The sequence below is a fragment of the Apiospora kogelbergensis genome (assembly GCF_038363985.1).
Source record: "Apiospora kogelbergensis strain CBS 113332 chromosome Unknown utg000011l_segment0_segment0, whole genome shotgun sequence".
Taxonomy (NCBI): Eukaryota; Fungi; Ascomycota; class Sordariomycetes; order Amphisphaeriales; family Apiosporaceae; genus Apiospora; species Apiospora kogelbergensis.
The window spans coordinates 179,810-203,038 of record NW_027117428.1 but is presented as its reverse complement, the minus strand read 5'-3'; the positions used below and the strand labels follow the sequence as shown (position 1 = coordinate 203,038).

The window sequence follows — 23,229 nt, the reverse complement described above, 5'->3', positions numbered from 1 at the left end:
CCAAGGTCGAAGTTGAGAGAAGAATAGATGAGTCAGTAATAATGTGGCGTTGGGTAGGTAGTATTGGTTGTATCGGCCATCGTTGGGAGTCTTCCGTACTTCGTCATCTGGATCTGCAGCCACTCTCTGCCTTCCTCCTCCAGGTCAAAGCGTATAATCGCAACTAGGATATCCTCCATGTCGTTGTAGGATAGCTGATCATGTCTCGGACTACAATCGCTATGTTGTACCCAAAGCTTCTGTAATTTCATCCAATCCAACAGGCCGGGTTTAAGTACTGAGAGTGGCACCTCTTCCATGGCACCGTGTTTCCCAGAATATATCCAGAGCCAGTCCTTTCTGGCATTGGGGTGCCATTGCACCAATTTCAATCCAAGCTGCGCCAGTTCTTCCGGGTTGAAATCGTTACTGCAGCAAGAAGGGGTGGGTTGGTTGGTGCTTGAGTTGTTCATTTTCGATGGCTTGGATGAGGTTTGATAGCTGGGGGGACTTGAAAGTGATCAATGCAGGTGATGAAGATGTGGATTGCCAAATCTTCTTATTACGGCTGAACATCAATTATATACATGCCTTTTGTTGTGCCCTGATCGCGGGGAGCCGTAACTTCGCCGGTCTGGCGGGTGTAATATATGCAGATTTCCGTCAAAAGGAAAGTGAGGACTAGATTCATATGTGACCCTCACTCCACTGGTACTACTTCCCTGCCTGATGCATGGCGCCCGTCAAGGACGTGATACGGGTCCCTTTATGTCACAGGACGATGATGCCAAGAGATTATAAAGTAACCTCGGATTTTGTGATTAGATCTTGATCCGATTGGTGAACCCTGCAAATCACGAATAATACTGTGAGCGGATGTTACTATTGGCTGACTGCCCCGCATAGCTCTTTATGCAGAAGTCTAGAAGGCGTGTTCACATCCACTAAAGCGTAATGGTGGTATCCGGGGTTGGGGGGTTGGACACTTGGTATAGGATTGGGCCTGCTTGTGGTGGTCTGCATGCAAGTTTCACTTGGCTTGTTAGCAAGGCTTTATTTTGGCCGGCAGCAACTGCATAGTGACAGCTCATGGTCCGGGACGAATTCCTACTGGCGCATCTCGGGCATCCCCATGAGAGCCTTTTTCAGTCGCGGGTGAGACTATCCGGCGTCACATATACATGCCCGTGGTACAAACCGGATAACATGGTCTAGCCCACATCTCGCACTTGCATTCCACTGCAGAAGCTGGTCAGAAGTGGTAAAGCAGCAGCAAACGATTGTACCTTGTCAACACGTTGCGCGCAGAAGCCAAGAATCCGGACTCGACACCGTCCTTTCGCAAATCCCGGTATCAGGCTGCAGGAATCTCATCCACTACTTACCCCCCTACGAATGACACTACGTTTTTCTGTTCCAGGATTGGCATCGTGGCCTCATCTATTTATAAGAGTCCCCTTCCGCCTAACTTGCCACCAAACCTATTACTGTGTCCGTGGCAGTAACCCAGGGGCAGCTCAGCCTGTCCGATCGGGACACACTAGCAAAATTGTCACCGACAACCTCAGCTTTCTGCCACTATGGCCAGCAGCGTGAACATCGATCCTGGGTATGTTGCATCTACATAACCCGCAGCGCCATGCCAGCATAAACCAACGTATGCTAATGTCCAGTAGCATTTTAGCCTTGTCTACCAGTCATTACGACCAGAACGACCGCTGTTATGGGGAATACTGCCGCAGCGAATATCTTCTACCGGTGGACGATGTGAGTAGTTCTCCACCCTGAAGCATCGAGGCGCATCTGTAAACTAATTGCCTATAGATTGAACAAGATAGACTTGATATTACGCACAAATTCATTACCGTTGCCCGTGAAGATAGCGGATCAGATCAAGGGAATAAACGCTCGCAAAATGGTCTTCACGCACGGCCCCTACCGTGCAATGGTCCGCCGAGGATCCTCGATCTCGGTTGTGGCACGGGTATCTGGTGTAATGATATGGCTGAGTACGGGCATATCCTCCCCCATGGCCAACCGCAGTGTACGGCTAGCTAATGATGCCTAGAAAATACCCTAATGCAAACGTCATTGGATGTGACTTGAACATGATGATGGTACCTGCTAGGTATGGCTCCTGGACATGTCTTCCAGAGCCCTTCTAACATGACTTCAGTATCCTACCGAATACGTATTTTTTCCCGCTGGATATTAGAGACCCTACGTGGGGACTTGATCCGAACTCAATGGATCTCATTCACATGCGACTGCTCGGAGGTTGCATTACTGACTGGCGCGCCGTATACCAGAACGCTTTCAAGTCAGTTACAGCCCTGTATGCCAACTAGAAAAGAGCACTGATGATCCATTCAAGCCATCTGAAGCCAGGGACCGGGCTTTTCGAGCATATCGAGATTGACTACCGTCATTTCAGCCACAACAGCACCTTGCCCGAGAACTCGAACGTTCATTATTGGATGAAGGAAGTGTACGGAGCTTTCGAACGGGCGGGAAAACCTTTGTTTCCCCATGACGATCCTACCACTGTGCTCAAGCAACTTGGATTTGTGAACATTGTGCACGAGGACCAAGAGATCCCGTATCATCCGTGGCCAGAGGATGAGCACCTGAAGGAAATTGCACGGTGGTTCAACCTTAGTATGCAATCAGCCATCCCCGCCATGTCATTAGAAGCATGAAGTCTCAACGAGATATATGTGGTACGGAAGAAGAAAGAGAGACAGTATACGATTGGTACAAGCAAGAACGAGAGACACGAGTATTGGTCATTACGAGCCTTGTCAGATATCACATCAAGGTAGTGAATGTTCCAAGTGCTCATTTCAACCTCGCCGGCTCTTCATGCTAACTATATAATCATTAAAGCCTCTACTCAACCAGCTCCCCTCCCGTTCCTTCCCAAAGCACAGTCTCTCGTCAACGTCAGAGTCAAAATGTCTCGAAGTCACCACCACAGCAGCAGTGGCAGCAGGAAGTCCAGGCCAACCCACGTACGTGACAAATCATTCATGGTTCTCGCTGCTTCTTGTCTCCGCCCTTTCCATATAATGACAGCGTGGACGAAGCACAACCTGCATGCGATCTCCCTCTTTCAACTCACTCTACAAGCCCCACAGCATGCAAAGTGCTGTTTCCCTGCGTAACAGCTCCATTCATCGACTAACATCTACTCCTTGAATTTTCCCCTATGCCAAAGTCCTTGATGCAACAACACATAGAGTCCCTCGAGACGCACCGCGTCAACACGCTGACGGAGCTATGCCGGATCGAGCGGGTGGCGGCCGCGTGCGAGAACGAGGAGGACTCACGCGCCTTCCAGGCGCCCATGACGCAGGCCTGGACCTACTACGTGACGACGAACAACCAGTTCCTGACGGAGCTCCGGGGCCTCAGCCCCAACTACCCCTTCTGCGCCGAGCTCGTCAGCGAAGCCCGCCGCCGCGTCCTCGCTGACCCGGAGAGCAACCGGAGCTGGAACTTGGCTTGGTTGTGTCTGACCAAGATGAAGGAGGAGTAGGTCTTCTTCCCCTTCTTCTTGTTTGGGATGTACTCTCTCTCTCAGAGACACGCATACATATATTCCTAGTTACTATCTTTCTATGTATATGTATAGGATACCAATTACTAACCTACGTGAATCTACACAGTGACCTGATCCGGTTTTACGCGTCGTCCGAAGCTTGGCGCAAGGAGATGTGGCAGGATCGCTCGCCCTCGGAGGAGGAGGCCGACCAGCTCGCGCAGTGCTTTGAGTACGAGTGGACGCAAGCGGTCGACACCATGCTCCGGCACTGGCCCAACACTCCTACTTGGTACTAGGGAACAACCAGAAGTTGTTGTTGTTTACTGTTCAATTTGTTTTCATATATTTGCTAGGGAGCATAGAAGACGGGGCTTTTCCGCTCTAGACTTCTTTTTCTCTTTCCTTGTCGTTTCTCTCGGTTATATATTATATTGCCGGAGTCGGCCGTGACGGAAGCCGCGAGGGAAGTAATGGCAAGCGAGAAGTGAGCCATGCCTTGTATGGAGAGGATAAACGGCAGAGATATGCATGACCACTGCAGCACTTGGAGATCTTGACAAGCTAGCAGTGCTAGCCTAGTACGGAGACGCTCTACATAGTATGGGGAGAAACCTTAGGACCTGCCGTAGAATTGTTGGTAGAAGACCGAAAATGAAAGTTTACTACTGGATTGAAGGATTGTTGCGATTGTGACCATTGCATGGAAACTATTCGGCTCACGTGCCAAAAGAGCATGAATATTGGACAAGTGGAAGAAGCGGGTTAAGGGGGTGGCTGGTGTCAGCCACTGGAGACGGTGGCTGTGCTACGTGGGCGGGCTTCTAGTTCAATTGCAGTCCGTGCTCGAAACAGCAACAAATGCCATGATCAACTTCTTACCCGACATAACGACGTAATTCAGTAGGCACAAAAAGGCGATCCCTCGTATCGCGCTGGCAACGCGCCGCATAACGTACGCCGACGACCGACGACCGACGACCGACGACCGACAACATGAGTCGAAATCCGACACAGCATGGCGGCGAGCACAACATGAGCGGGGACAAGCTCGCGACTTGAGCAAGGCAGCATGACGACAATTAAGAGACGATAGCATAGCGACCACCGTTGTTATTCACTCTTTCGAATGACCAACGAACTCGAAGCACGCCGGCACATAGTGCCTTCTTGAAGCCAACGAGGCTACCCAGTCCCCACGAGACCAGCGTGATAGACATTGCCACGACCGACCTGCATGCATCGCATAATAGACGCATCCCGCCGACGATTTCCCACCCGACTTCCGAGCACCACTACGTGATTCATAGAGACCCGAGTCAACGAGACAACAAAAGGCCAGCGCATTGGCAGAGGAGTGGAGCACCAGCGGTCGGCACACAATGCCAGGAGGCAACACGGTTCCGCGCCAAGGGGTCATTATGTTTGCGAATGGCCCAATTCGCCCCAACACTCCCTGTCTCAAGCCTTATACCTGATCGAAAAAGGTGTCGCCCAAGGGATTGGCGTCGGCCACGGAGACGAATCGCTCAAACAGGGCTTTCACCTGCGACAACCAGCCCGTGACCCTCTGCGTTTGCTGCAGGAACCTGTACTCGATGTCAGTTGACGATCTGCGCCGGACTGAACACTCGGTGACTTACAGCTGTTCGACTTTCTGTGTGCTGTTCGGGCACCTGTGGTCAGACGTATACCTCGTTGCGACGGCGGTGGAGACCTACAAAGTCGTGAATCTGGCGAGATGTGGGCGTGCGTTAGTAGGAGAGCTATGCCGTACGAGGGCGAGGGTAGACTTACTTCTCGTTGTGATGGGCCAGCTCGGACTGAACGGCGTTGAACTTTTCCAGCAGCTCATTCACCTTGTGCAGCAGTTCTTGGGTGTCGCCCGACGTTCTTCCTTTTCAGTACAACGCGCGGACTGGATGTGGAGGGACCTACGGTGACGGGGAGCTGAAAGGGCCTGGGTCGAGGTCTTGTTGGCCGTCAAAGAAGTTGGGAACGTCTGGAAAGGACAGTGGTTGTTGGTTTGGAGGCTCGAGCTGCGTTGCAGAAGGAGCGACGGTCTTGGGCGCAGACGTAGTTGCGGGTGCAGTCGCAGGCGCAGTGGCGGCGTGGCCTGCTGATGGCCGGCCCCGTTGCTGGCGCGGACGCTGCGCACCGTATCGCTGCGAAGGGAGCATACCGGCGTGGATGGAAGCGATAGGCGGACGGAGGAAGTTACCGGTGGATGAGAGCAAGGCGACTAAAGATAATGGAATCTGCAACTCACTGACGTAGCCTCGATCCCATAACTGGTATTTATGTGGCCAAATTCGTGCGGTGCTGTAATGAAGCAGCAAACATAGATGCTAGCCCAGCACAATTTGAACGGAATTGGGATTTTCAGTTGGAAGTACTGATTCATAACTTACACTTATGGACAGAGGCGAAGTTCTGGATGAAGCACGACTTGTTGAGCATAGCCATGCGTGGGAGAGCCGAGTTGGCAGCATCCAACACAGAGCAGACGTGGAGCAGAGGGCCGAAGTGAGCCTGTACCGAAAGCCGCCAGCAGTAAAGGATCTTTGGCCTACTCGTGAGCAAGCGGCTCATCTGCAGCTGCCGTCAGTTCCGGACTCTACGTGTGGGACGTAGCACCGTGTTCTGGCGTGGATTCTGACTCAGAGTCATTCCATCCTATGGTCCTGCACTCGAGAACCAGATCAGCAGAACGAGGTCGACCGGGGCTGGGATCCGGTTCTGGGTTAGCACTGCTTCCCACACCTGAACGGCTCCAGCAGCGCTTCCGCCCTCGCGCGTGAACAGCCCTTTCGGTGCTGCTTCTGGGCCGCCCATTTAGACGCTGGACGGTTTCGGCGCGCCACTGACTGCCCCGTTCCTGAGCCAGTCTAGGTGCCTGCAGGATTGCATGGGCGACATTGTGACCAAGGGCCGGGAACAGCGCGTGAGGTGTTCAAGACCTCGAAGGAGAGACGAAGCAGCAAGGCCGTGCATGCTCGTGGGCCAGTTCCGGGTGCGTCCAGTTTGATGAACTCCGTCCAGGTGAACGTCCATTCTGGCGGACTCCATTCTGGCGGACTTCATTCTGGCGTACGCCCATCTTGGCGTACGTCCATTCTGATGTCGCCAATTCCGGTGTTACCAATACAACTTTTTAGCCTGCTCAACACCAACCACAGTCATTTCGACCCCAGATGCGCGCAGGTACATATTGCACTGGCGAATGAGCATGAGCGGTTTTGGCGGCGGCATGTCCAAGTACGTGTTGCCAAACCACATGGATCTATGCAGTCAATGCTACACTACGAGAGCGAGTGGCCGCATAGGCGCAGGACCAAGGCGCAGGATTAGGAAAGCTACGGGCGGCGGCGACGATTTGCCATTCAAGAAGCACGAAGGAGAGGGCGCGGAGTGCTATGTATGTACGTACGTATCCGCCAATGTAGTATATTCATCTATCCTAGTCGCGTCTCTGCATTGGCTCTGCTCACGGGGTCGGGACTGCCCGATCCGCGCCAACAGGTTCGTAGCCAGCACCACGTACAGGCGCAGAGGCCGGCTTCGCTGGCCGCACTGCCACTAGCAGATGCAGGGAAAAACCTCGGTACATGAGATGCTCGAATGTAGGAGGAAAACCCGGGTGGCAAAGGCGGGCAGGAGATGACTCGAACTGCGGACGCCAGAGCCAGGCCCGATACCCCTCCGCAGGAGATGACTCGACCGCAGGAGGGAGACCGAGCAAAAAGACCATCAACCAGCCCGACAGGAGTCAGTTCAAGCTTCTGGACAACACAAGCGGGAGTCAGTTCAAGCTCTTGGACAACACAAGCGGGAGTCAGTTCAAGCCCCTGATCGACGCGAGCGGGAGTCAGTTCAAGCTGCCGGACAACACAAGCAGGAGTCAGTTCAAGCCCCTGATCGACACGAGCGGGAGTCAGTTCAAGCTCTTGGACAACACAGGCGGGAGTCAGACAAGCTGCAAGCAGGAGTCTGTTCAAGCCGCAGGGCGCCGAGAGGAGTCTGTTCAAGCCGCAAGGCCTCCAGGAGGAGTCTGTTCAAGCCGCAGGGCGCCAAGAGGAGTCTGTTCAAGCTGCAAGGGTGGCCGGCGCTCCGGGCGGAGGCGCGAAGAAGGAAGAGAAAACTACTGGCAATGGTGGGAGGCAGGTCACCCTTATATAGTCGCAACGCGCCGCCAAGACCCACGGGTCGGTGGCCCCTGTCCGTCACGAGCTACTATCCATGGGCTGGCTTTGGACCGGTTCTGGTGCTGCTTGTCGGGGGGTCGGCTGGTCTAGGGAGGCCCAGCCCCCATGCGGCACAAACGGTGCCCTCTTGATTATTCGGGTGGTCAGGTTCGACCGTTTCAGTGCGGGCGGCCGTTGGGACTCTTTCTTGCCTCTACTTGACCGCATTTGGGTGTGGGTAGCCAAAGCTGCCCTTTCGCCTGCTTCCGGTCCAGGATCTATTCCTGCATCTATGCCTCCTCTTTGCCTTCCTGGGCCATGTTTGTCCCTCCTCTCTTTCCTCCTTCACACCTTTCCTTCCCTTCACTTTCTCCCTTGCTTCGCTCTCGCTCCCTTTCTCGCTCCCGCCCGCCTCTCACCCCCTCTCGCCCATTCCCTCGCCCTCTCGTTCCCCGTCTGTCTCGTTCCCTCGTCTCTCTCGTTCCCTCGTCTCTCTCGTTCCCTCGTTCTCTCGCTCCCTCGCTCCCTCGCCCTCTCGCGTTCCCCTGTTTGTCTCGTTCTCCGTCTGTCTCGTTCTCCGTCTGTCTCGTTCTCCGTCTGTCTCGTTCTCCGTCTGTCTCGTGCCCTCGCCCTCTCTCGCCCTCTCTCGCCCCTCTCTCGCCCTCTCTCGCCCTCTCTCGCCCTCTCTCGCCCTCTCTCGCCCTCTCTCGCCCTCTCTCGCCCTCTCTCTCATCTCCTCCCCCTTCTCCTCGTTCCGCCTCTCTCTTCCTCTCCCTCCTTCTTTACTTCTCATCCATCTCCTCTTGCCGCCACTACGCTACCTACTTTACGCCTATTGCCTGATACCCCTCAGTCTCATATTCCATCAATAGGCTACTCCATCTGTTGCATTACCAGTCAACAAGACATGCCCTCCGTCGCACGATGCGCTCAACAACGACTGTGTGATTCCAACTCCCCAACAGTGTCCCTCCGCAATCCCTACAACCTCCTCAAGGCGCGACGGCCCCATTTCTCAGCCACAACGGAACGGCCGTCACATAGTAAACGTACCTAGGCCGTCGATAGCATTGCCAGGAAGCACCCTATCGGCGCGTTTGGACCTCATAGCCGCATGCAGTGGGGAGTACCTATAATACATTCTACGCGGAGGATTGGATCTGAGGCCGCAAGGCCACAGCCACCACCATGGTCCGGCTGTTCGCATACCAGGGCGAGTGACCCAATGTCTAAGCAGCAATGCAGGAGATTTTGCCAGCTACGCAGGAGTTCGCATTTTACTCTGCTATCCCTCTACTAGCGCCCTTCGAAGATGTCGCATGGCGTCCTACCCATTTCGCTCGGCTGTTCTGGCATAGTTGCGGCAAGTAGACAAATGGCTGGCTGAACGGACTGGGGGGGAGACTGGCTCTGATGTTGGCTCGTTCTGATTCCTAACCAATGCACCTTGACGGCCGATTTCATGCGATTCGTTTCCTAGAGTATCCAAGCGCCTGCATTGATTGACTAGTGGCGATGGGTACAATGGGGCTTCTGTATGCTCCATTTACCCCGGCCATGGCTCGCTAGTGAGACTTGTCGCGACCCATAAGATAGCCCTGTCGGCAAGACCAGTCGCTCCACACCCCAATGGGTCGATCAGAGCAGAAGCCGGCCCGAGTAGTCCAATTAACTCTAATGCGACTTCCATTCTCTTGCCTCCAACATTGTGACGAAAAACAACAATGACAGCCCGGATGATGAGCAATCGAGCACGGGGCGGTGACGCCCAAAGTCGCTTTGTTGGTTTTCTCTTCCTGTGCAGTGCCATACCCCGCAGCAGCGACGACTGACCGTCACCGGATGCAGACATGACCGTGAAGGCCGCTGATTGGGTTCCGGCCACATGGACCGCAATTTCGCGTCCAGCAGAATGCCACTATTGTTCCGGCTAGGCTCGGCGTGGCAGCATTCCAGCTTACGCTTGGCGCAATGAACCATGCCGCCTCTGCTGTTGCCTCTGCTGTTGGTTGGTTGCCTACGGTCGGGAGAGAACAAGACTCGGCACGAGTCATGCAAAGGAGGCAACCGGAATGCCGCCAGGTTTCTCTGGCCTACCAACGCTTGCTTACCGATATGGCCTAATAATTCACCGGCAGTACTACGGTATGACGGCCCTGGCTGGCACAGCTAGGTGGGCGTGCCAGACCCAGCATCAGCGTCTGCAGGCTTTCTTCTAGCTCAGCCAATCTCGGGCACTCGGAACCGACAAGTGGGGACACAGATACACCGTACACAAGATGCAGTAAAAAAGGCCACGAACTCGGCCAACAAACAGGCTAGGCCCGTCAATTTGAATGTGCATGATATCTATCCTGAACCCAATCCCTAAATCACCAGCACACAGCCGTCTCTAGCAAAGCTAAATGGTAACACCGTATGAACCTAGTCCTTGTAGTATACTTTATTGTTACACCTCGTCTGAGTCGTCGTGTGCGCCGCCCGGTGCGATAACTTCCAGGATCATCATCTTCATTTGCGATAGGCAGCCCATGAACCTGCGTGTCTGCTGTTGGACTCTAGATGCCGGTCAGACTCCAGTTTCCCTAGGCCTATGCACCCGTGACTTACAGTTCCTGGTATGTTTTCTTGCTGCCAGATGACCAACGTCAGACCCGTTCACCAATATCACCATGTCCAGAATACTTACAAGCGTTCTATCCTAGTTAGCTGTCAGTCGTTGTCGCTGCTACTTAAAGCCGTGAGTCTAGGTTCACTTACTCTCCAGTATGGCTCCTGAGCTCTGACAGGGACTTATTTAACTTTTGGTTCAATATGTCGAGTTTGTATTCCAGCTCCTTCAGCTGGTCCGCCGTTCTGGACCGATGTTAATGTCCTCGATTGGCTCAAAATGGGGCACGGAGAGCTCACGCTGACGGAGAACTCGATTGGAGTAGGCCTTGGTTTGTGTGGAAACCCGCATGTGGTGGAACATGAGTTGGAGGGAAGGCGTGATCTGGCGTAGTGGCATGTACCGCGGCTCCCCAGAGTGGCAGTAGCTCACGCTGATCCGACATTTCGTACGGAGAAGAAAACATGTCGCTGCCTCGAATGGAATCGATGTGCGGATTTGAAATGATCGGGAGTATTGGTGGTTTGAGGATTGCGTAGAGTCAATGATCGTACGTAGCAGTTCGCTGAACCCCTATGTGGGCTTTTATACCTATAAATAATGTGACAACAAGTGCATAGAAGGGGGCCGACTTGTACACTACCTATGTTGCACGTCACTCGATCTTCTTGCGAGTACTCTGAGCGAGCTGTAGCTAGGCACAAGTCGCAGAGTAACTGCTAGACTACATACCACCTCTGCGGCCGTTCCCCAAATCGAGCAAACCCATGCTCCTAGGACGTGATTGCTCTACCGATTCGGCATGCCGAGCATGCTTGAACTCATTCCAGCGACATAATTTTGAGTAGTGGTTTTGTTGTTTGTTTGGTTGTTTTATAATTTCACGTCTGGAGGGCTGCGCTTGTCAGCTGTCACTCCGAGCCTCCTGGGGGCATGAGGACGTGCCGGGCTAATCTAACCATTCTATCTCTAAGTACAGAACAATGGAGGATTATCCGGCAGAATCACCATTTTTATGGCAGCTTTCTCCTGAGTAGCGATCCTGCGTGATGGCTGGCGGCCAAAGGCCAGGTGGAAGGTTAGGGTTCAACGTTCGGGTCAAGGGACAAGTTATAACGAGACGCCAAGTGCAGACCCATCTGAGCGGGCTACCAATCGCAATACCCCGCCCTTCTCCATCGATCGGTGAGATTCTCTGCAGAGAAACGCCTATCTTCAAGCAGGCTTGCCCTGCAGAATATCTACAACGTAGACGACTTGCGGCGCAGGAGTGAAGTCCATCTAACTACCCCATCATAGCTCGTTCCGTATCGTTGCCTTCGCCAACTACCTCTTGCGGTCCAAGCAACCGGCTAGGCATTGGATTGGCCTACAACTGTTGCACGACGTCTTCCCGGACCACCTTGCCCGCTGCTGACCTTCCCTGCCGCATGAAATTATGTTCACCTGATCGGATCCTCGCACCCAATGTGGGAGCATTCAATGTGGGATCGTTCATGCGCATTCCCAAGGGTTCCAATAAACGCCAAGGATGCGGAGAGCTTCCCCGCTCATAGTCCAGGTATGTGACTGGCACGCCCTGGTGACGCATGCAAGGCGGATCCAGCATCCAAGGGACAACCAAGCAACAAGGTCTGGCCCTTAGAACACCAGTGCAAGCGAATGTAGACCAAGAGGACTACACCTCTCGATCTCAGAAGCGCCGAATCACGAGCAAAGACACTGGTAAGTAGGCAAAATATCCAATTGAACTTCTGCAACGCGCCTACGTCACAAAAAGTCCCGACGCACCGCGTCTCGTCAGCACTCCTAGAGCACATCTGCCGTATTGGGAAAGCACACTGGTAAAGCACCCTGGGCAAGACCGGAGATGAGCCCGCTATGAAGGCCCGACATCACCAGCGACCTACTGATTGTTGTACATCTTGTCCTTGATTTCGCGAACCATCTTCCCAAAATCTTCCCCAAATAAGCGCAATCTCTGCTAGCGCAGCATAAGTGCTGACACACAATTGGAAATCACACCACATTCGGTAGGAAGAGGGGCAACCCAACCCCCCGAACACGCCTTCGTTCGGACCGAGCAGGAGTTGGATCGCCGCTCACCCTTGACCAGCATTTCGCCATAGCCATCCTCGTCAAGCCGCCCAGCGAGCGCTGGCAATCGGCCCGAGGTTCCGTGCCTCCCGATGAGAAATTGGAACGTGCAGACCTGTGCGAAACCGGCTTGGAAGAATTGCGACAGACATGCCCACCATGGACTGACCCTCACATCGTCCACGCACCTGCCAATTGTCACACTGAACTGTCGTCGATGTAGTCCTTTCGATGTAACCTCAGCTCCATGAACCGTGTCACAATCATCAGCCGTCGGATGGACTGGATTGGCCAAGCCGCTGCATCTCGTCTCGGTGATGCATGTTGTTACTGCTCGATTGTCGGTGATTGTCGGTTGCTCGGCGTTCCGAAGGGAGGAATGTGTCCCGACAGATTGGGTCACCAAAGAAAGGGACGCAAGGGGGGCAAGTGGTCTTTATAACAGCAGGAAAGGTCCAACAAAATGGGCGGAGCATGGCGCTAATTCGAGGTCAGCTGGTCCCAAGCCCCACCCGACGGGCCAATGGGTGGTCGGCCTGTGCCCGCCAGCAGTCGAGCTGAGTAGGTCGTTTAGGTCGTAGCTGCTTTGGGATCGTGCCAGTGCGCGGACCGCCTTTTGATTGTCATGTCACCCAATAGACATTGGATTTTGCCAATGATGCGCCTGGATGACATGTCGACTTTTCCCCCTGCTTTCGTGTTTACCATAATCAAGTTGATTGATTGACTGCCACTGTCAGAGGGCCGTCACACTTGAAGTCGTCCGGAGCGGTCCACCTGAATCTAATGACCTTAGCGGAGGTCAGACTTGGGAGACGACAGCTGTCTCTGTAGCCTGTAGTCTCTGTAGTCTCTGTAGTCTCTGTAGTCTCTGTAGTCTCTGTAGTCTCTGTAGTCTCTGTAGTCTCTGTAGTCTCTGTAGTCTCTGTAGTCTCTGTAGTCTCTGTAGCGACCGAGACACCACGAGCAAAAACGCAAGCCGCTTCAAGATGACTGTACCGTGCCCGACCTGTGCTACTCACTGATTCGCACCATCTCAGCGTCGGGGTCGTCTCTACCTGCCATGCCAGGAACAGCGGGCCTTCCTAGAAGTCAGTATCTACCGTGGCAGCTAGAAGCGACCTAGCATATCGGGAAGAGCCTGAGGGTTGAATCCGCATCCGCTTGGCCTGAATCCGCCCACTCGGCCAGAAAAGTTGAACGGGAACCGACAGTCGCATGGATTTGGCAAAGGTCTTTTCCTCTTGCTTGGGCTAGTTCAGTCCTTACGACATACCCAGCGTTCGAGCGCAGCCGAAATGCATCTGGCTGTACTCGTATGTAGTCCCGTAGTAGCTCGGGGTCACTGTACGCCGAATCCCCCGTGCTGCTGTTCTGGTTCGTACTTTCCCGTACCTCTGGGTAAAGCACACTCGTTTTGCATCGTTTCTTGATGATGCTACCGAAAGCTACTTTGATATTCCAGGCTTCGTACCTCGAGGCCCAGTCTCCAGAAGTGACCAGCACAATACAGTACAGTACCCGACCTGCCATTTATGGGTTGATCATATTGCGAAGCTACCGGTTCTCGATTAGGAACTGCTTCTTGGCAGCCGGTCTAACCATGGTGCGTCAAATCCCACGCCGGCGTACCGTAGATGACCTGCCGTATTACAGTACGTACTGAAGAAACGGCTCTCGTAACGTTTGTACTGCTTACCGGCCGCCTTTGGCATGCTGGTTGCCAGCGGACGTCTGAAAACGGACCTGGGCCATAGACAGAGTACCGAATGCTTCCAGTGCTGGGGGCGGTAGAAGTGCGATTCCGCGGTCGCCATGGTGACGCTCGTCAAATTCTTTACTACGGCTTCCTTGAGAGTACATTATGGACGTGTGAGTCGTTCTCACTGTCCGCTTGCGGCGCCATAGCTACTGCCCTACTGCTCATACGACTCACACGAGTGGTGACTCTTGCCGTCTTCTTCGTGGTAGCTTTTGGCTGGCCGGCTAGCACGAATCCTGATCCATGTCTGGACCTCGTCGACGACACGCATTCCACCGCTCCAAATATGTATGTACGCCCTAGTAGCTGCCGAAATGCTTCTGTGGCTCTTTGCTTAGGGTTAGTTTGGTCCTGTTCACGATAGGCAGCTGAAACGCATCTGTTCTCTTAGGTACCTAAATAGTAGCATGTGCTCATTGTACCCGGAAGTCTCAATGCAGCCTTTCTGGTTCGTACTTACCAGTATCATAGCTCAGTTGTTTGCACCTGTTTCTGATCATGCTACCCAAAGCTACTTCCGGTCCTATTATCTTCGTACCTCGAGTACAGTTGCCAAAAAGAGACCGGTGCAGTACTGACGGTGTGACTTATATGCAGTTCATCTTGCGAAGCTCGACTCTCGATCAGGAAATGCTTTTTCGTAGTCGGTTCAAAGTTATCTCTCCTGCTCTGCGTCGTTAAGCGGCGGTAGGGCAGATGTAGACCTCAGGATGCAGAGCTGCTGATGGCGCCGCCGGTCCAAAGGAGCAAAGCCAGCGGACAGCAGGAAACTTAGAGCGAATGGGACCCCAAACAGACGCCGATATAGATGTTCCATTATTGGGCGTGGCGCACTTGCTGGCTCACAAGAGGCACTCTGTGGTCCCTCCAATTCCCACCGAGTAGTATGGGGAGGCTAAAACAACCATTCTGACCCACCCGACCGTAGTCTCCAATTGTACACTTTTCGACGTGGTGTGCCGATTTGAACGGAACGAAAATCATCCAGCAACATACTGTACATACAGTACTGTCTTTCTGCTGCATCAGCTCGAATACTCTCACGGGCTGTTTCCGGTCCTGACTCCTGTTGTTCCCTGCTGGAGGGACGCAGAGTCCGAAGAGTAGCAATGGCGCACTAGTCGCGACTAGCGCGCCAACTCCTCAACTCGTTTTGGATGCTGCTTGTTGGATGTTGGTTCAGGGAAGCCCAGCCACCCAAGCGGCGCAAACGGTGCCTCTTGATTATACGGATGATTAGCCAAATATGCCCTTGTGCCGGCTTCCGGTCTAGGGAATCCTGTGCTTGGGCCATGCCTGCCCCTTCCCTGCTCTCTCTTTCACCTTTTCTCCTGCGGCGTTGGACTCGACTTACGGCCGCTTCACCAACGGGGGTGCGCCATTGCCGGTGCTCTCAAGGGCAGAGGGCCAGTGGCAGATTCTTGCTATCATCGCAGCCACGTGAACACGATCTCATCGCTAGACACCAGGGCGGACGATTTGGATGTGTCTGCATCATCACAGCCGCAGCTAAGGCATGGTGGACGACCTAGGCGTAGCTTCTAGATAATAGAATGTGGACAAAGGGGTGGAATACGCATATGTTTTACGGATCATACTATGTGGCCCGACTATCATCATCACTGAAGTTTTGATTTGCCACGCTCTTCGCTCGCATGATCACTTTCAGGGAACAGAGCACGTAGGGGAAATGAGCAAGCAACACTCCTTTCTTACTCGAATCCAGATACATGCCTGGCACACGTAAATTCTTCAGTCAACCAAGTCTCTCGCCTCCAATTCTCTCCTGGAATGGAAGCGTGCTTAATTCGCTGCTGGCCAGTAACCTCATCTCCCACATTCCAACAAATCGTCCATAGCCATGGCTTCCATGCCTGGTCTCATGTCCATCTCCAGCGTGGTTTACGCAACCCGCAATCCTTCTCGCGCAGTGGATCCACCGAGGCGAGTGCGAACATACTCCATCAAGTCTCGTAATTTCTGTTCTTGAGCATCGGATCTACTCTCGGCGTCAGACCTGCCCGGACCGCGCCATGCAAGCGCACACTCACCTTTTCTGCTGCTGTAGCATCCTGATGCATCGACTGTTAGCATAGGGGGCAAGTAGAATGACCGACAACCCACAGTGAGTTAGACCTTGCAGAAGGACATGTTAGCGGTGGAACGGACATCGGCACAGCCCCGAGACCTACTTCTTCTGCATTTCTATTCTAGTGAGCGATCCATGTTAGCTGCGGCGTGACCACGGAGATCCGCGGACGTATATGGATTCGAGTCTTGTGCGTAGTCCTTGTTAGCTATTCGGCCAGTTCTCTACCTGACCTTTCTATAGCTCACCTGTGAATAGTCTTCTCCAGACGCGCCTCCACGGTCGTCAGTCGCATGTGCAGGTTGCTTCTCTGTCGCCGTTCGTTTCGCCGTCGGGACTTGTCCATGATTAGTAAATAATCCTGCTTCTGGGTACATCACTAACCTCGTCACCATTCTCGCTGCTGGGACACTCGAAAAGACCCGAGGACTGATCATTTAGGGACGGCGGGTAGCTTAGGTCCTCTCTTCCGGAGAAGGAACGGCTTGCAGGAATAGTCGCCCGCGAGGTGGAGGGCGCTTCACTGTGAAAGCCGAGGTCAGTGGCCTGAAACTCACCAGGTGGTAACTCTCTGTAAAGCCGCTGATTCGTGTTGTACAGAGGGTCCATTGCTAGCAGGTTGAGATTGCAGTGCGCCGACGACGTATTGGGAAACCGGTCATGCACGCGCTGTAGAGACGGAGATCATGGCGGTCTGGAAAGCACTTATGTGGACTATGGCAGCAAGGACATAGGCGAACAAGCCACGGACAGACGTATGCTCAAAAGGTCTATCCCTGCGCTCTGGTCAAGATCAAGCGCTTGCAGTAATTGGCCAACCCAGTCACGGACTCCAAAGAGCCGTATAGGTACAACTATGAAGTGGTCCGGGTCAGAATCGATGCAAATGGCTCGAGCCGGTTACATATGATTGGCGCCAAAACTCATACCTCAAGATGCAGCGTCCGAAGCGCCGCAGCAAGGCAACCATGAGTAACGTAACCTCACGACCACTGCCCCACAACTAGTTACAGGGGGTTGAACGGTTATATAAAGACTGTTTCCACCCGAGTGTGGCATACATTTTCTTCTTTTTTTCTCTACCCTTCCTGTGGCGGTCCACGAGAACCCTGCTGGAACGGTCAATAACATACACTGACGGTGGCGGTCCACGAGAACCCTGCTGTTGGTGGCAAGCATGTAGCCAGTGGCGGTCCACGCGAACCCTGCTGGCGATGGCTTTCTGCATTGCACCTGCTGGTGGCGGTCCACGTGAACCCTGCTGGTATGGTCCATAGCATACCTCACACATTGATGGTGGCGGTCCACGAGAACCCTGCTGTTGGTGGCAAGCATGTAGCCAGTGGCGGTCCACGCGAACCCTGCTGGCGATGGCTTTCTGCATTGCACCTGCTGGTGGCGGTCCACGAGAACCCTGCCACGGTCCATAGTGGAGACCCTGACGGTGGCGGTCCACGAGAACCCTGCTGTCTGTGGTCAATGGTGCTTAGCTATTGGCGGTCCACGAGAACCCTTATAGTGACGGCCCATGCATCCTTATAGTGGCGGTCCACGTGAACCCTGCTATAAGTGGTGTGGCCAGCGAAGCCGGCCTCTGCAACCTGTACGTGGTGCTGGCTACGAACCTGTCTGCGCGGACCGAGCCATCCCCGGCCCCGTGGGCAGAGCCAATGCAGAGACGCGATATATTAGATGACTGGAATACGAATACATACTTACAGAACACACTATGTCCTCCCGCCTGCTGTGCGTATTGGATGGCGTAGAATCGCCCGTAGCTTTCCGTAGTCCTGCTCCTTGGTCCTGCGCTGAGTGGCGCAAGGGATGCTGTCAGTCGCTCGTGCTGTAGCAACGGCGTGCCTTGTTCCCCTTGGATCGGTCTGTAGAGGTACACTGTACGGTACTACACTATAGCCTTGGAGAGGCCTAGAAGTTTGACGAGCCCCAGGACTAGACCACGAGAAGGTGAGACCACGGCTGCCGAAGTGACCGCGCCGGAACCGCCCATCGTCCAATCTGGGAGTTCGGTGCTGGGAGAGTAGCAGCGCCCATCTAGAACTCGATCCTAGCCCCGGCCACCTGGTAGTGCTCCCAAGTACTGGCAAGTGCTCAGAGAGCATCACGCGCTTGCTGTACCCCGAATCATCCAGCAGGTATTCTCTATCGCCGCATCCGTCGAGAGCTCAAAGATCCTCGCGCGCTGTTTCCGGTCTTGACTTCATAGTTGCCTGCAGACCTGTTGGGTGCAGCGTTGGAAGAGTAGCAATGGCGCACTAGCGCACTAGCGCAACCAGCGGGCCAGGTCTAGAACCCACCGTTATTGGCGGAGAGCTAGTTCGCGACCCCGCGTCATTTTAGGACCAACTGCCCAATCCTCCTGAACTGCGCAAGAACTTCTCAAGACACGCTGAAGAGAAGCTGGCCCGAGATTCGTCTCGCCAACATGGGTCCCGGAACCAGATTAGCAGCGCTCCTGGCAAGGTTTATCCAACTCGAGCTCATCATGTCATCAACGTTTCGCACCCGCAAACCAGCACTTGCTATATCTACCGTTACGCGGGACGCTATTGTAGCTCAATGGACACTCCAGGAATATGCGCCAAGGGGTCCAACAAGTTGCCCGAACCGTATTAGGTAGCTAGGCCTTCGTCATGGCCCACACCAAGGCGCAGAAAGATAAGGTTCGCAAGAGCGGCTTGTCGCTGCAGAACAAGACACGGGAGCTCGGGCGGTACTGCGACGTCTTCAGCGTGCTTGCGTACTGGAACCCGACGCACGAGCGGATGGAGACGGCGATGCACGTCCCACGCGGGCAGCGCGTGCCGGACCTCAACAGGATTGTCCGTCCCCATGTCCCGGTTACCGTTCCGTCGAGTGTATCCAGCTCTGTTGCTGACAGCCGCAGTTTCGTCAATCAATTGCCATACGAGACCGAGCCACGGCAGAGCGACACGATCGAGGCGCCGAGTCGAAGCCATCCATTTCGAGGCCCAGGCAGACGCCAGCGACGACGCGAATGCCGTTGCTGGCATAGATAGCGACGCGGATGCCGAGTACGAAACCGATCCCGAGTATGTTGCAGCAGTTCCCGCTGCCGCGGCCGAGCCTCTGTCTGTCTACGACGTCATCCCCGACGAGGATGGCGGGACTGTCATTCCCAACAGTCCCATGAGACAGAAGGGTCCGAGGCAGCTGCCTTCGCCGCGAAGGCCGCAAGGTACGCATGATTCTCGTCTATTGACCACATAGTCGACTGACTGTTGACGCTCATCATACAGCAGGCACTCCAGGTTCCCAACCGACAGTAGAGCGGCAGCCCGCCCGCACCGAGCCCAGCTTTATTACGGACACCGCGCCGCCCGCCGCGACGAATGCAGGAGCTCGGCCAGCACCCACAAGATACGCCGACCACAGTGTGATGGGTGCGTCGTTGCAGGGAGCTGCACGTTGGGATAGCCAGGTGGCGGCTAGAAGGCCCTTGGCGTCGACCATGTCGACCCAACCACGGCAGTGCGCAAAGCTGTCACAGGCAGGCCGTCCAAGAAGGTCTGTGCAGAATGCGGCGGGGCACGCGCCATACTACTACAAGGACTACAGGCGCAAGTTACAGCGGGACACCCTGGCGAAGAAGATGGTGGGAATGCTGGAGGACCTTCGAACGAGTCTTGGCGGCATGCAGTTCGGCTGAAGAGGTAGCACATGTTAATGCGTCAAATACCACAAGGTAGCTCTGTGTATGCTTATGTTGAAGCATGTTGTGAGGTCTAATTCAGTAACCAACAATCTAACGCTACTGTTGTGCCTTTTGCTCCCGTGACTCCCTGGTCCTAGCCTCCACCGCCGCCAGACTTGCTTCGATGCGACGTGAGGTTGATCCGCGTTAACACGATTCGCTCAACGATGATGGGCTGCCGCTTTTGGCTCGACGCATCAATCTCCTCAGCATTTGGTCAACACATAGGAAAGCTGGCAGGCATCGCTTTCCGCCTTCTGAGTGTTTCTACGGTGATTCTGGTGTGAAGAAATAGTGCGCGAGGTACGGCGCACTTCTTGTGCAAGTCGGGATGGGTTGGGGAACATTCCTGCGGCGGATGGAAAGAAAGGCATTCCCAAGGATCCCTCCAGATAGCTGTCCTTAGTATCTACTAACTCGAAGTTGACTACTTTGGTTTCTGGTTAGTTCTCCTATCATGTTCTTGCGATAGATCTAGACGCAAGGTGAGCTGGGTTCATTCAATCGTTTCAGCCCTAACTTCCACACCGACCCTAACATTTCTATGCTAAGATGTATTCCAGGCTCGTCTTTGCTCGACTTTGTAGCCCCCATACATCCATGGAGACCTCGTGCGGGCCCCGGCCCTTGCCTGATTCCACGGTCGGTCCTTGGGCGAAGTTTAGAGCAAGAGACGCTGCCCGAGCAGGATAACCGACGAAAGGACTCCCACATCGAGACTGAGGGCCTCGAGGTCCTTCTGTAGCGGGGCCGCCTGCATCCGTTTCCTGTGCTAGGATCGTCGGGGGCATATTTGGCATCTCTGCTGAGGAATCCCCAGCGTCCCCGTCTTGGCCATGCAGCCCCTCCATTTCCTGGTGTAAACCGATGTCATGCCCATTGCCCAAGCCAGACGCATCGGATTCAGGATTTGGGGACTCTGCACTCATGTCGCTTATGTCGCTTATACCCTCCCCCCCGCCGCCTGGCTGACACCGACCGGCTTCCAGTGTTGTGGGCTGCGAAGCACCTGCTGTTGCTACCATGCCAGTTCCTATCGCTGCGCCTGCAACTTCGAAGCCATTGGCGTCACCAGCCACCGCATCGCACATTGGAGAGTCGAGACGCTCATTGCACCCCGTCAACAGTTCTGTCGGCGATCCTGGGACAACCCGATCGCTGGCCTGTTGCATGGCAGACATCCCATCAACACTGTCCTTTGTCGACGGCGTGCAAGCTGTCAAACCTGCCATGGGTTGCGGGCTTGGATGGCCTGTTTCAGCACTCTGTCGCCTCTGGGATCGTAGCAGTCGGCCCGCCGAGCCTTGCCCCGTATTTCTGGCATGGCTTGATTTGAAAGACGGCTTCTGCACTGACCTCGACGTGCGGAAGACTCGTGCCCGTTGTGTCACGCGAGCCTGCCGGCCGCGTAGGCTCTGAACCTAGTATGCTCAGTCAGCGCGGGACATGCCCCAAGGAGCGAATACACTTACCACCTGGTCGAGATCGGGGATTTTCTGGCCTCCGGGAACGTACATGGCCATTTCCATCCGGGCATGGACAATATTCCAGTACATTGTTAAGCTGAACACATTGCACATCTCTCCAAGTGCCAGCACCTTTCGCTGTAGGGATTCTCCAGACTTCCGTGTTTTGTCTTTCTCCCGCTTGTCGTGCATGTAGCGTCTACTCGGCGTGATTTGATACGCCAACTTGGCGTTTGGCGGCAACTCCACCTGCAGCGGTTCCGTCTCTGGTGCAGCCTCCGTCACGTCCCCCGGCACTGCGTGAGACCCTGGCTGTCGTGGAGATCGCGGTCGGGGTCGAGGTTCCGATGGCGGCTGTGGCAGGCACGTCTCGACTCCCTCCATACGCGCAGTCGTTGCGGACGCGAGCTCTTCCAGCAGCCGTTCCTTGGCCATGCACAGTTCCTGCATGATCTCGCTCTTCATGTTTTGTAACTCATCATGGCTACGGCTCTTCTCCCACTGGTATAGCCTCAAGTCTCCTTGAAAGGCCTCGAGCTTTTGCATCAGGATTGCGCTGATTTCCTCGGTGGCGTCGACAATGTGTCGAGGTTTATCGTATTGCGGAAGTCGTGATCGTGGCGTCCGAGGCTCTGGACTGACGCACATCTCGCCCTCGCCAGCATCGTATTCGTAACTGTCGACCATGCCGTAGACTGCCATGGATCGCATTTATCTCGCTTTCTGGATGGCGATTTCAGGCGTGTAGAACGAGGGCGATGTCTGATCGCCTTGAACCGGACGAGGCCCTGCGCCTGGGTTTTATAATCGGCGTAAAGTATACCCAGCGTAGGGTATTGCTGGCACACGTGGCAGCTCATCATCGACTCTAAAATCATTTGAGCCGCTTTGAGAGCCGGCAGCGCAATTGCCGTGTTTCGTAACTGGATGCCTGTACTGCATCCTGTCTGCGTTGCGTAGGCGTAACCAGAGATGCTTTAGAGAAGTTGTAGGTCGAGACAGTTCGGACTCCGCGAAATCTGTTGTGGGGTTGGTTGGCATTGGCAGCCGCCGCCTCAGCGCTAGCTTAAGAGGCGCTGAGGCGAGATCGGCACCCTTGATTCAGTACCTAGCGGCCATTGTGACCCTGGCGCCTGGAGAGCTCGAAATGCTCGGTTCCTCTTGTTCTCCATCGTATATTATTAGCATTGTCCCCTAGCCAAGTGAGCTGCAGAAAGCCATATTCCTCATTGATAGATAGTAGAGGGCCAAAAAGAGAGTTGGTAAAAGCAAAATTCATGAATTCCGGAAGGATCCAGAGGTGGCGCCCGGCAGCGACTGTCGGTAACGTATGTACAGTAACTCAAAAGAATGTTTGTCGCTATTACACAACTTTCAGATTGGCACCCGTAAAATCGGCCAAGTCAAAATCAGGCTCAAAATTGCATTAGTTGGGGCAACAGGGACTTATGGTCTTACTGAGAACCCGTATACTTGCTGTTCTTTACCCCAACGGGATGATCTGGTTTCTGCTTCATCAGCCCCTCGGTCCTCTTTTTGCATGCTCGAAAATCCGCACTTTTTCCCGTTTTACCCATTCGGAAACTCACGTCATAGCCCCAGTGGGATCGCCTCGTTGTGTGTCCATCTGCATACACTATCATACAGATACACTGCATGCTTAGCAACGAGGGATCCATGTTTTCGCACATACCTGTGAACCATGCTTCTCCTAGATTGCCGCTGGGCTGCGGGCGCAAAATGCGCTAGATTGCAGAGATGCACAGC

General features: G+C 54.3%; 2 protein-coding genes across 2 annotated transcripts; one reads left to right on the top strand and one right to left on the bottom strand.

Annotated features, from left to right (window-relative positions):
- Positions 1–3,187: 3,187 nt before the first annotated feature.
- On the top strand, positions 3,188–3,819 carry PG998_014349 (uncharacterized protein; the record flags this gene model as incomplete). Its single annotated transcript, XM_066881165.1, has 2 exons — positions 3,188–3,513; positions 3,648–3,819. The coding sequence occupies 2 exons, from the start codon at positions 3,188–3,190 to the stop codon at positions 3,817–3,819; spliced, it is 498 nt and encodes a 165-aa protein (XP_066723696.1).
- Positions 3,820–16,138: 12,319 nt separating this feature from the next.
- On the bottom strand, positions 16,139–16,872 carry PG998_014348 (uncharacterized protein; the record flags this gene model as incomplete). The annotated part of the gene is made up of 2 exons (XM_066881164.1): positions 16,139–16,258; positions 16,648–16,872. The coding sequence occupies 2 exons, from the start codon at positions 16,870–16,872 to the stop codon at positions 16,139–16,141; spliced, it is 345 nt and encodes a 114-aa protein (XP_066723695.1).
- Positions 16,873–23,229: the final 6,357 nt, after the last annotated feature.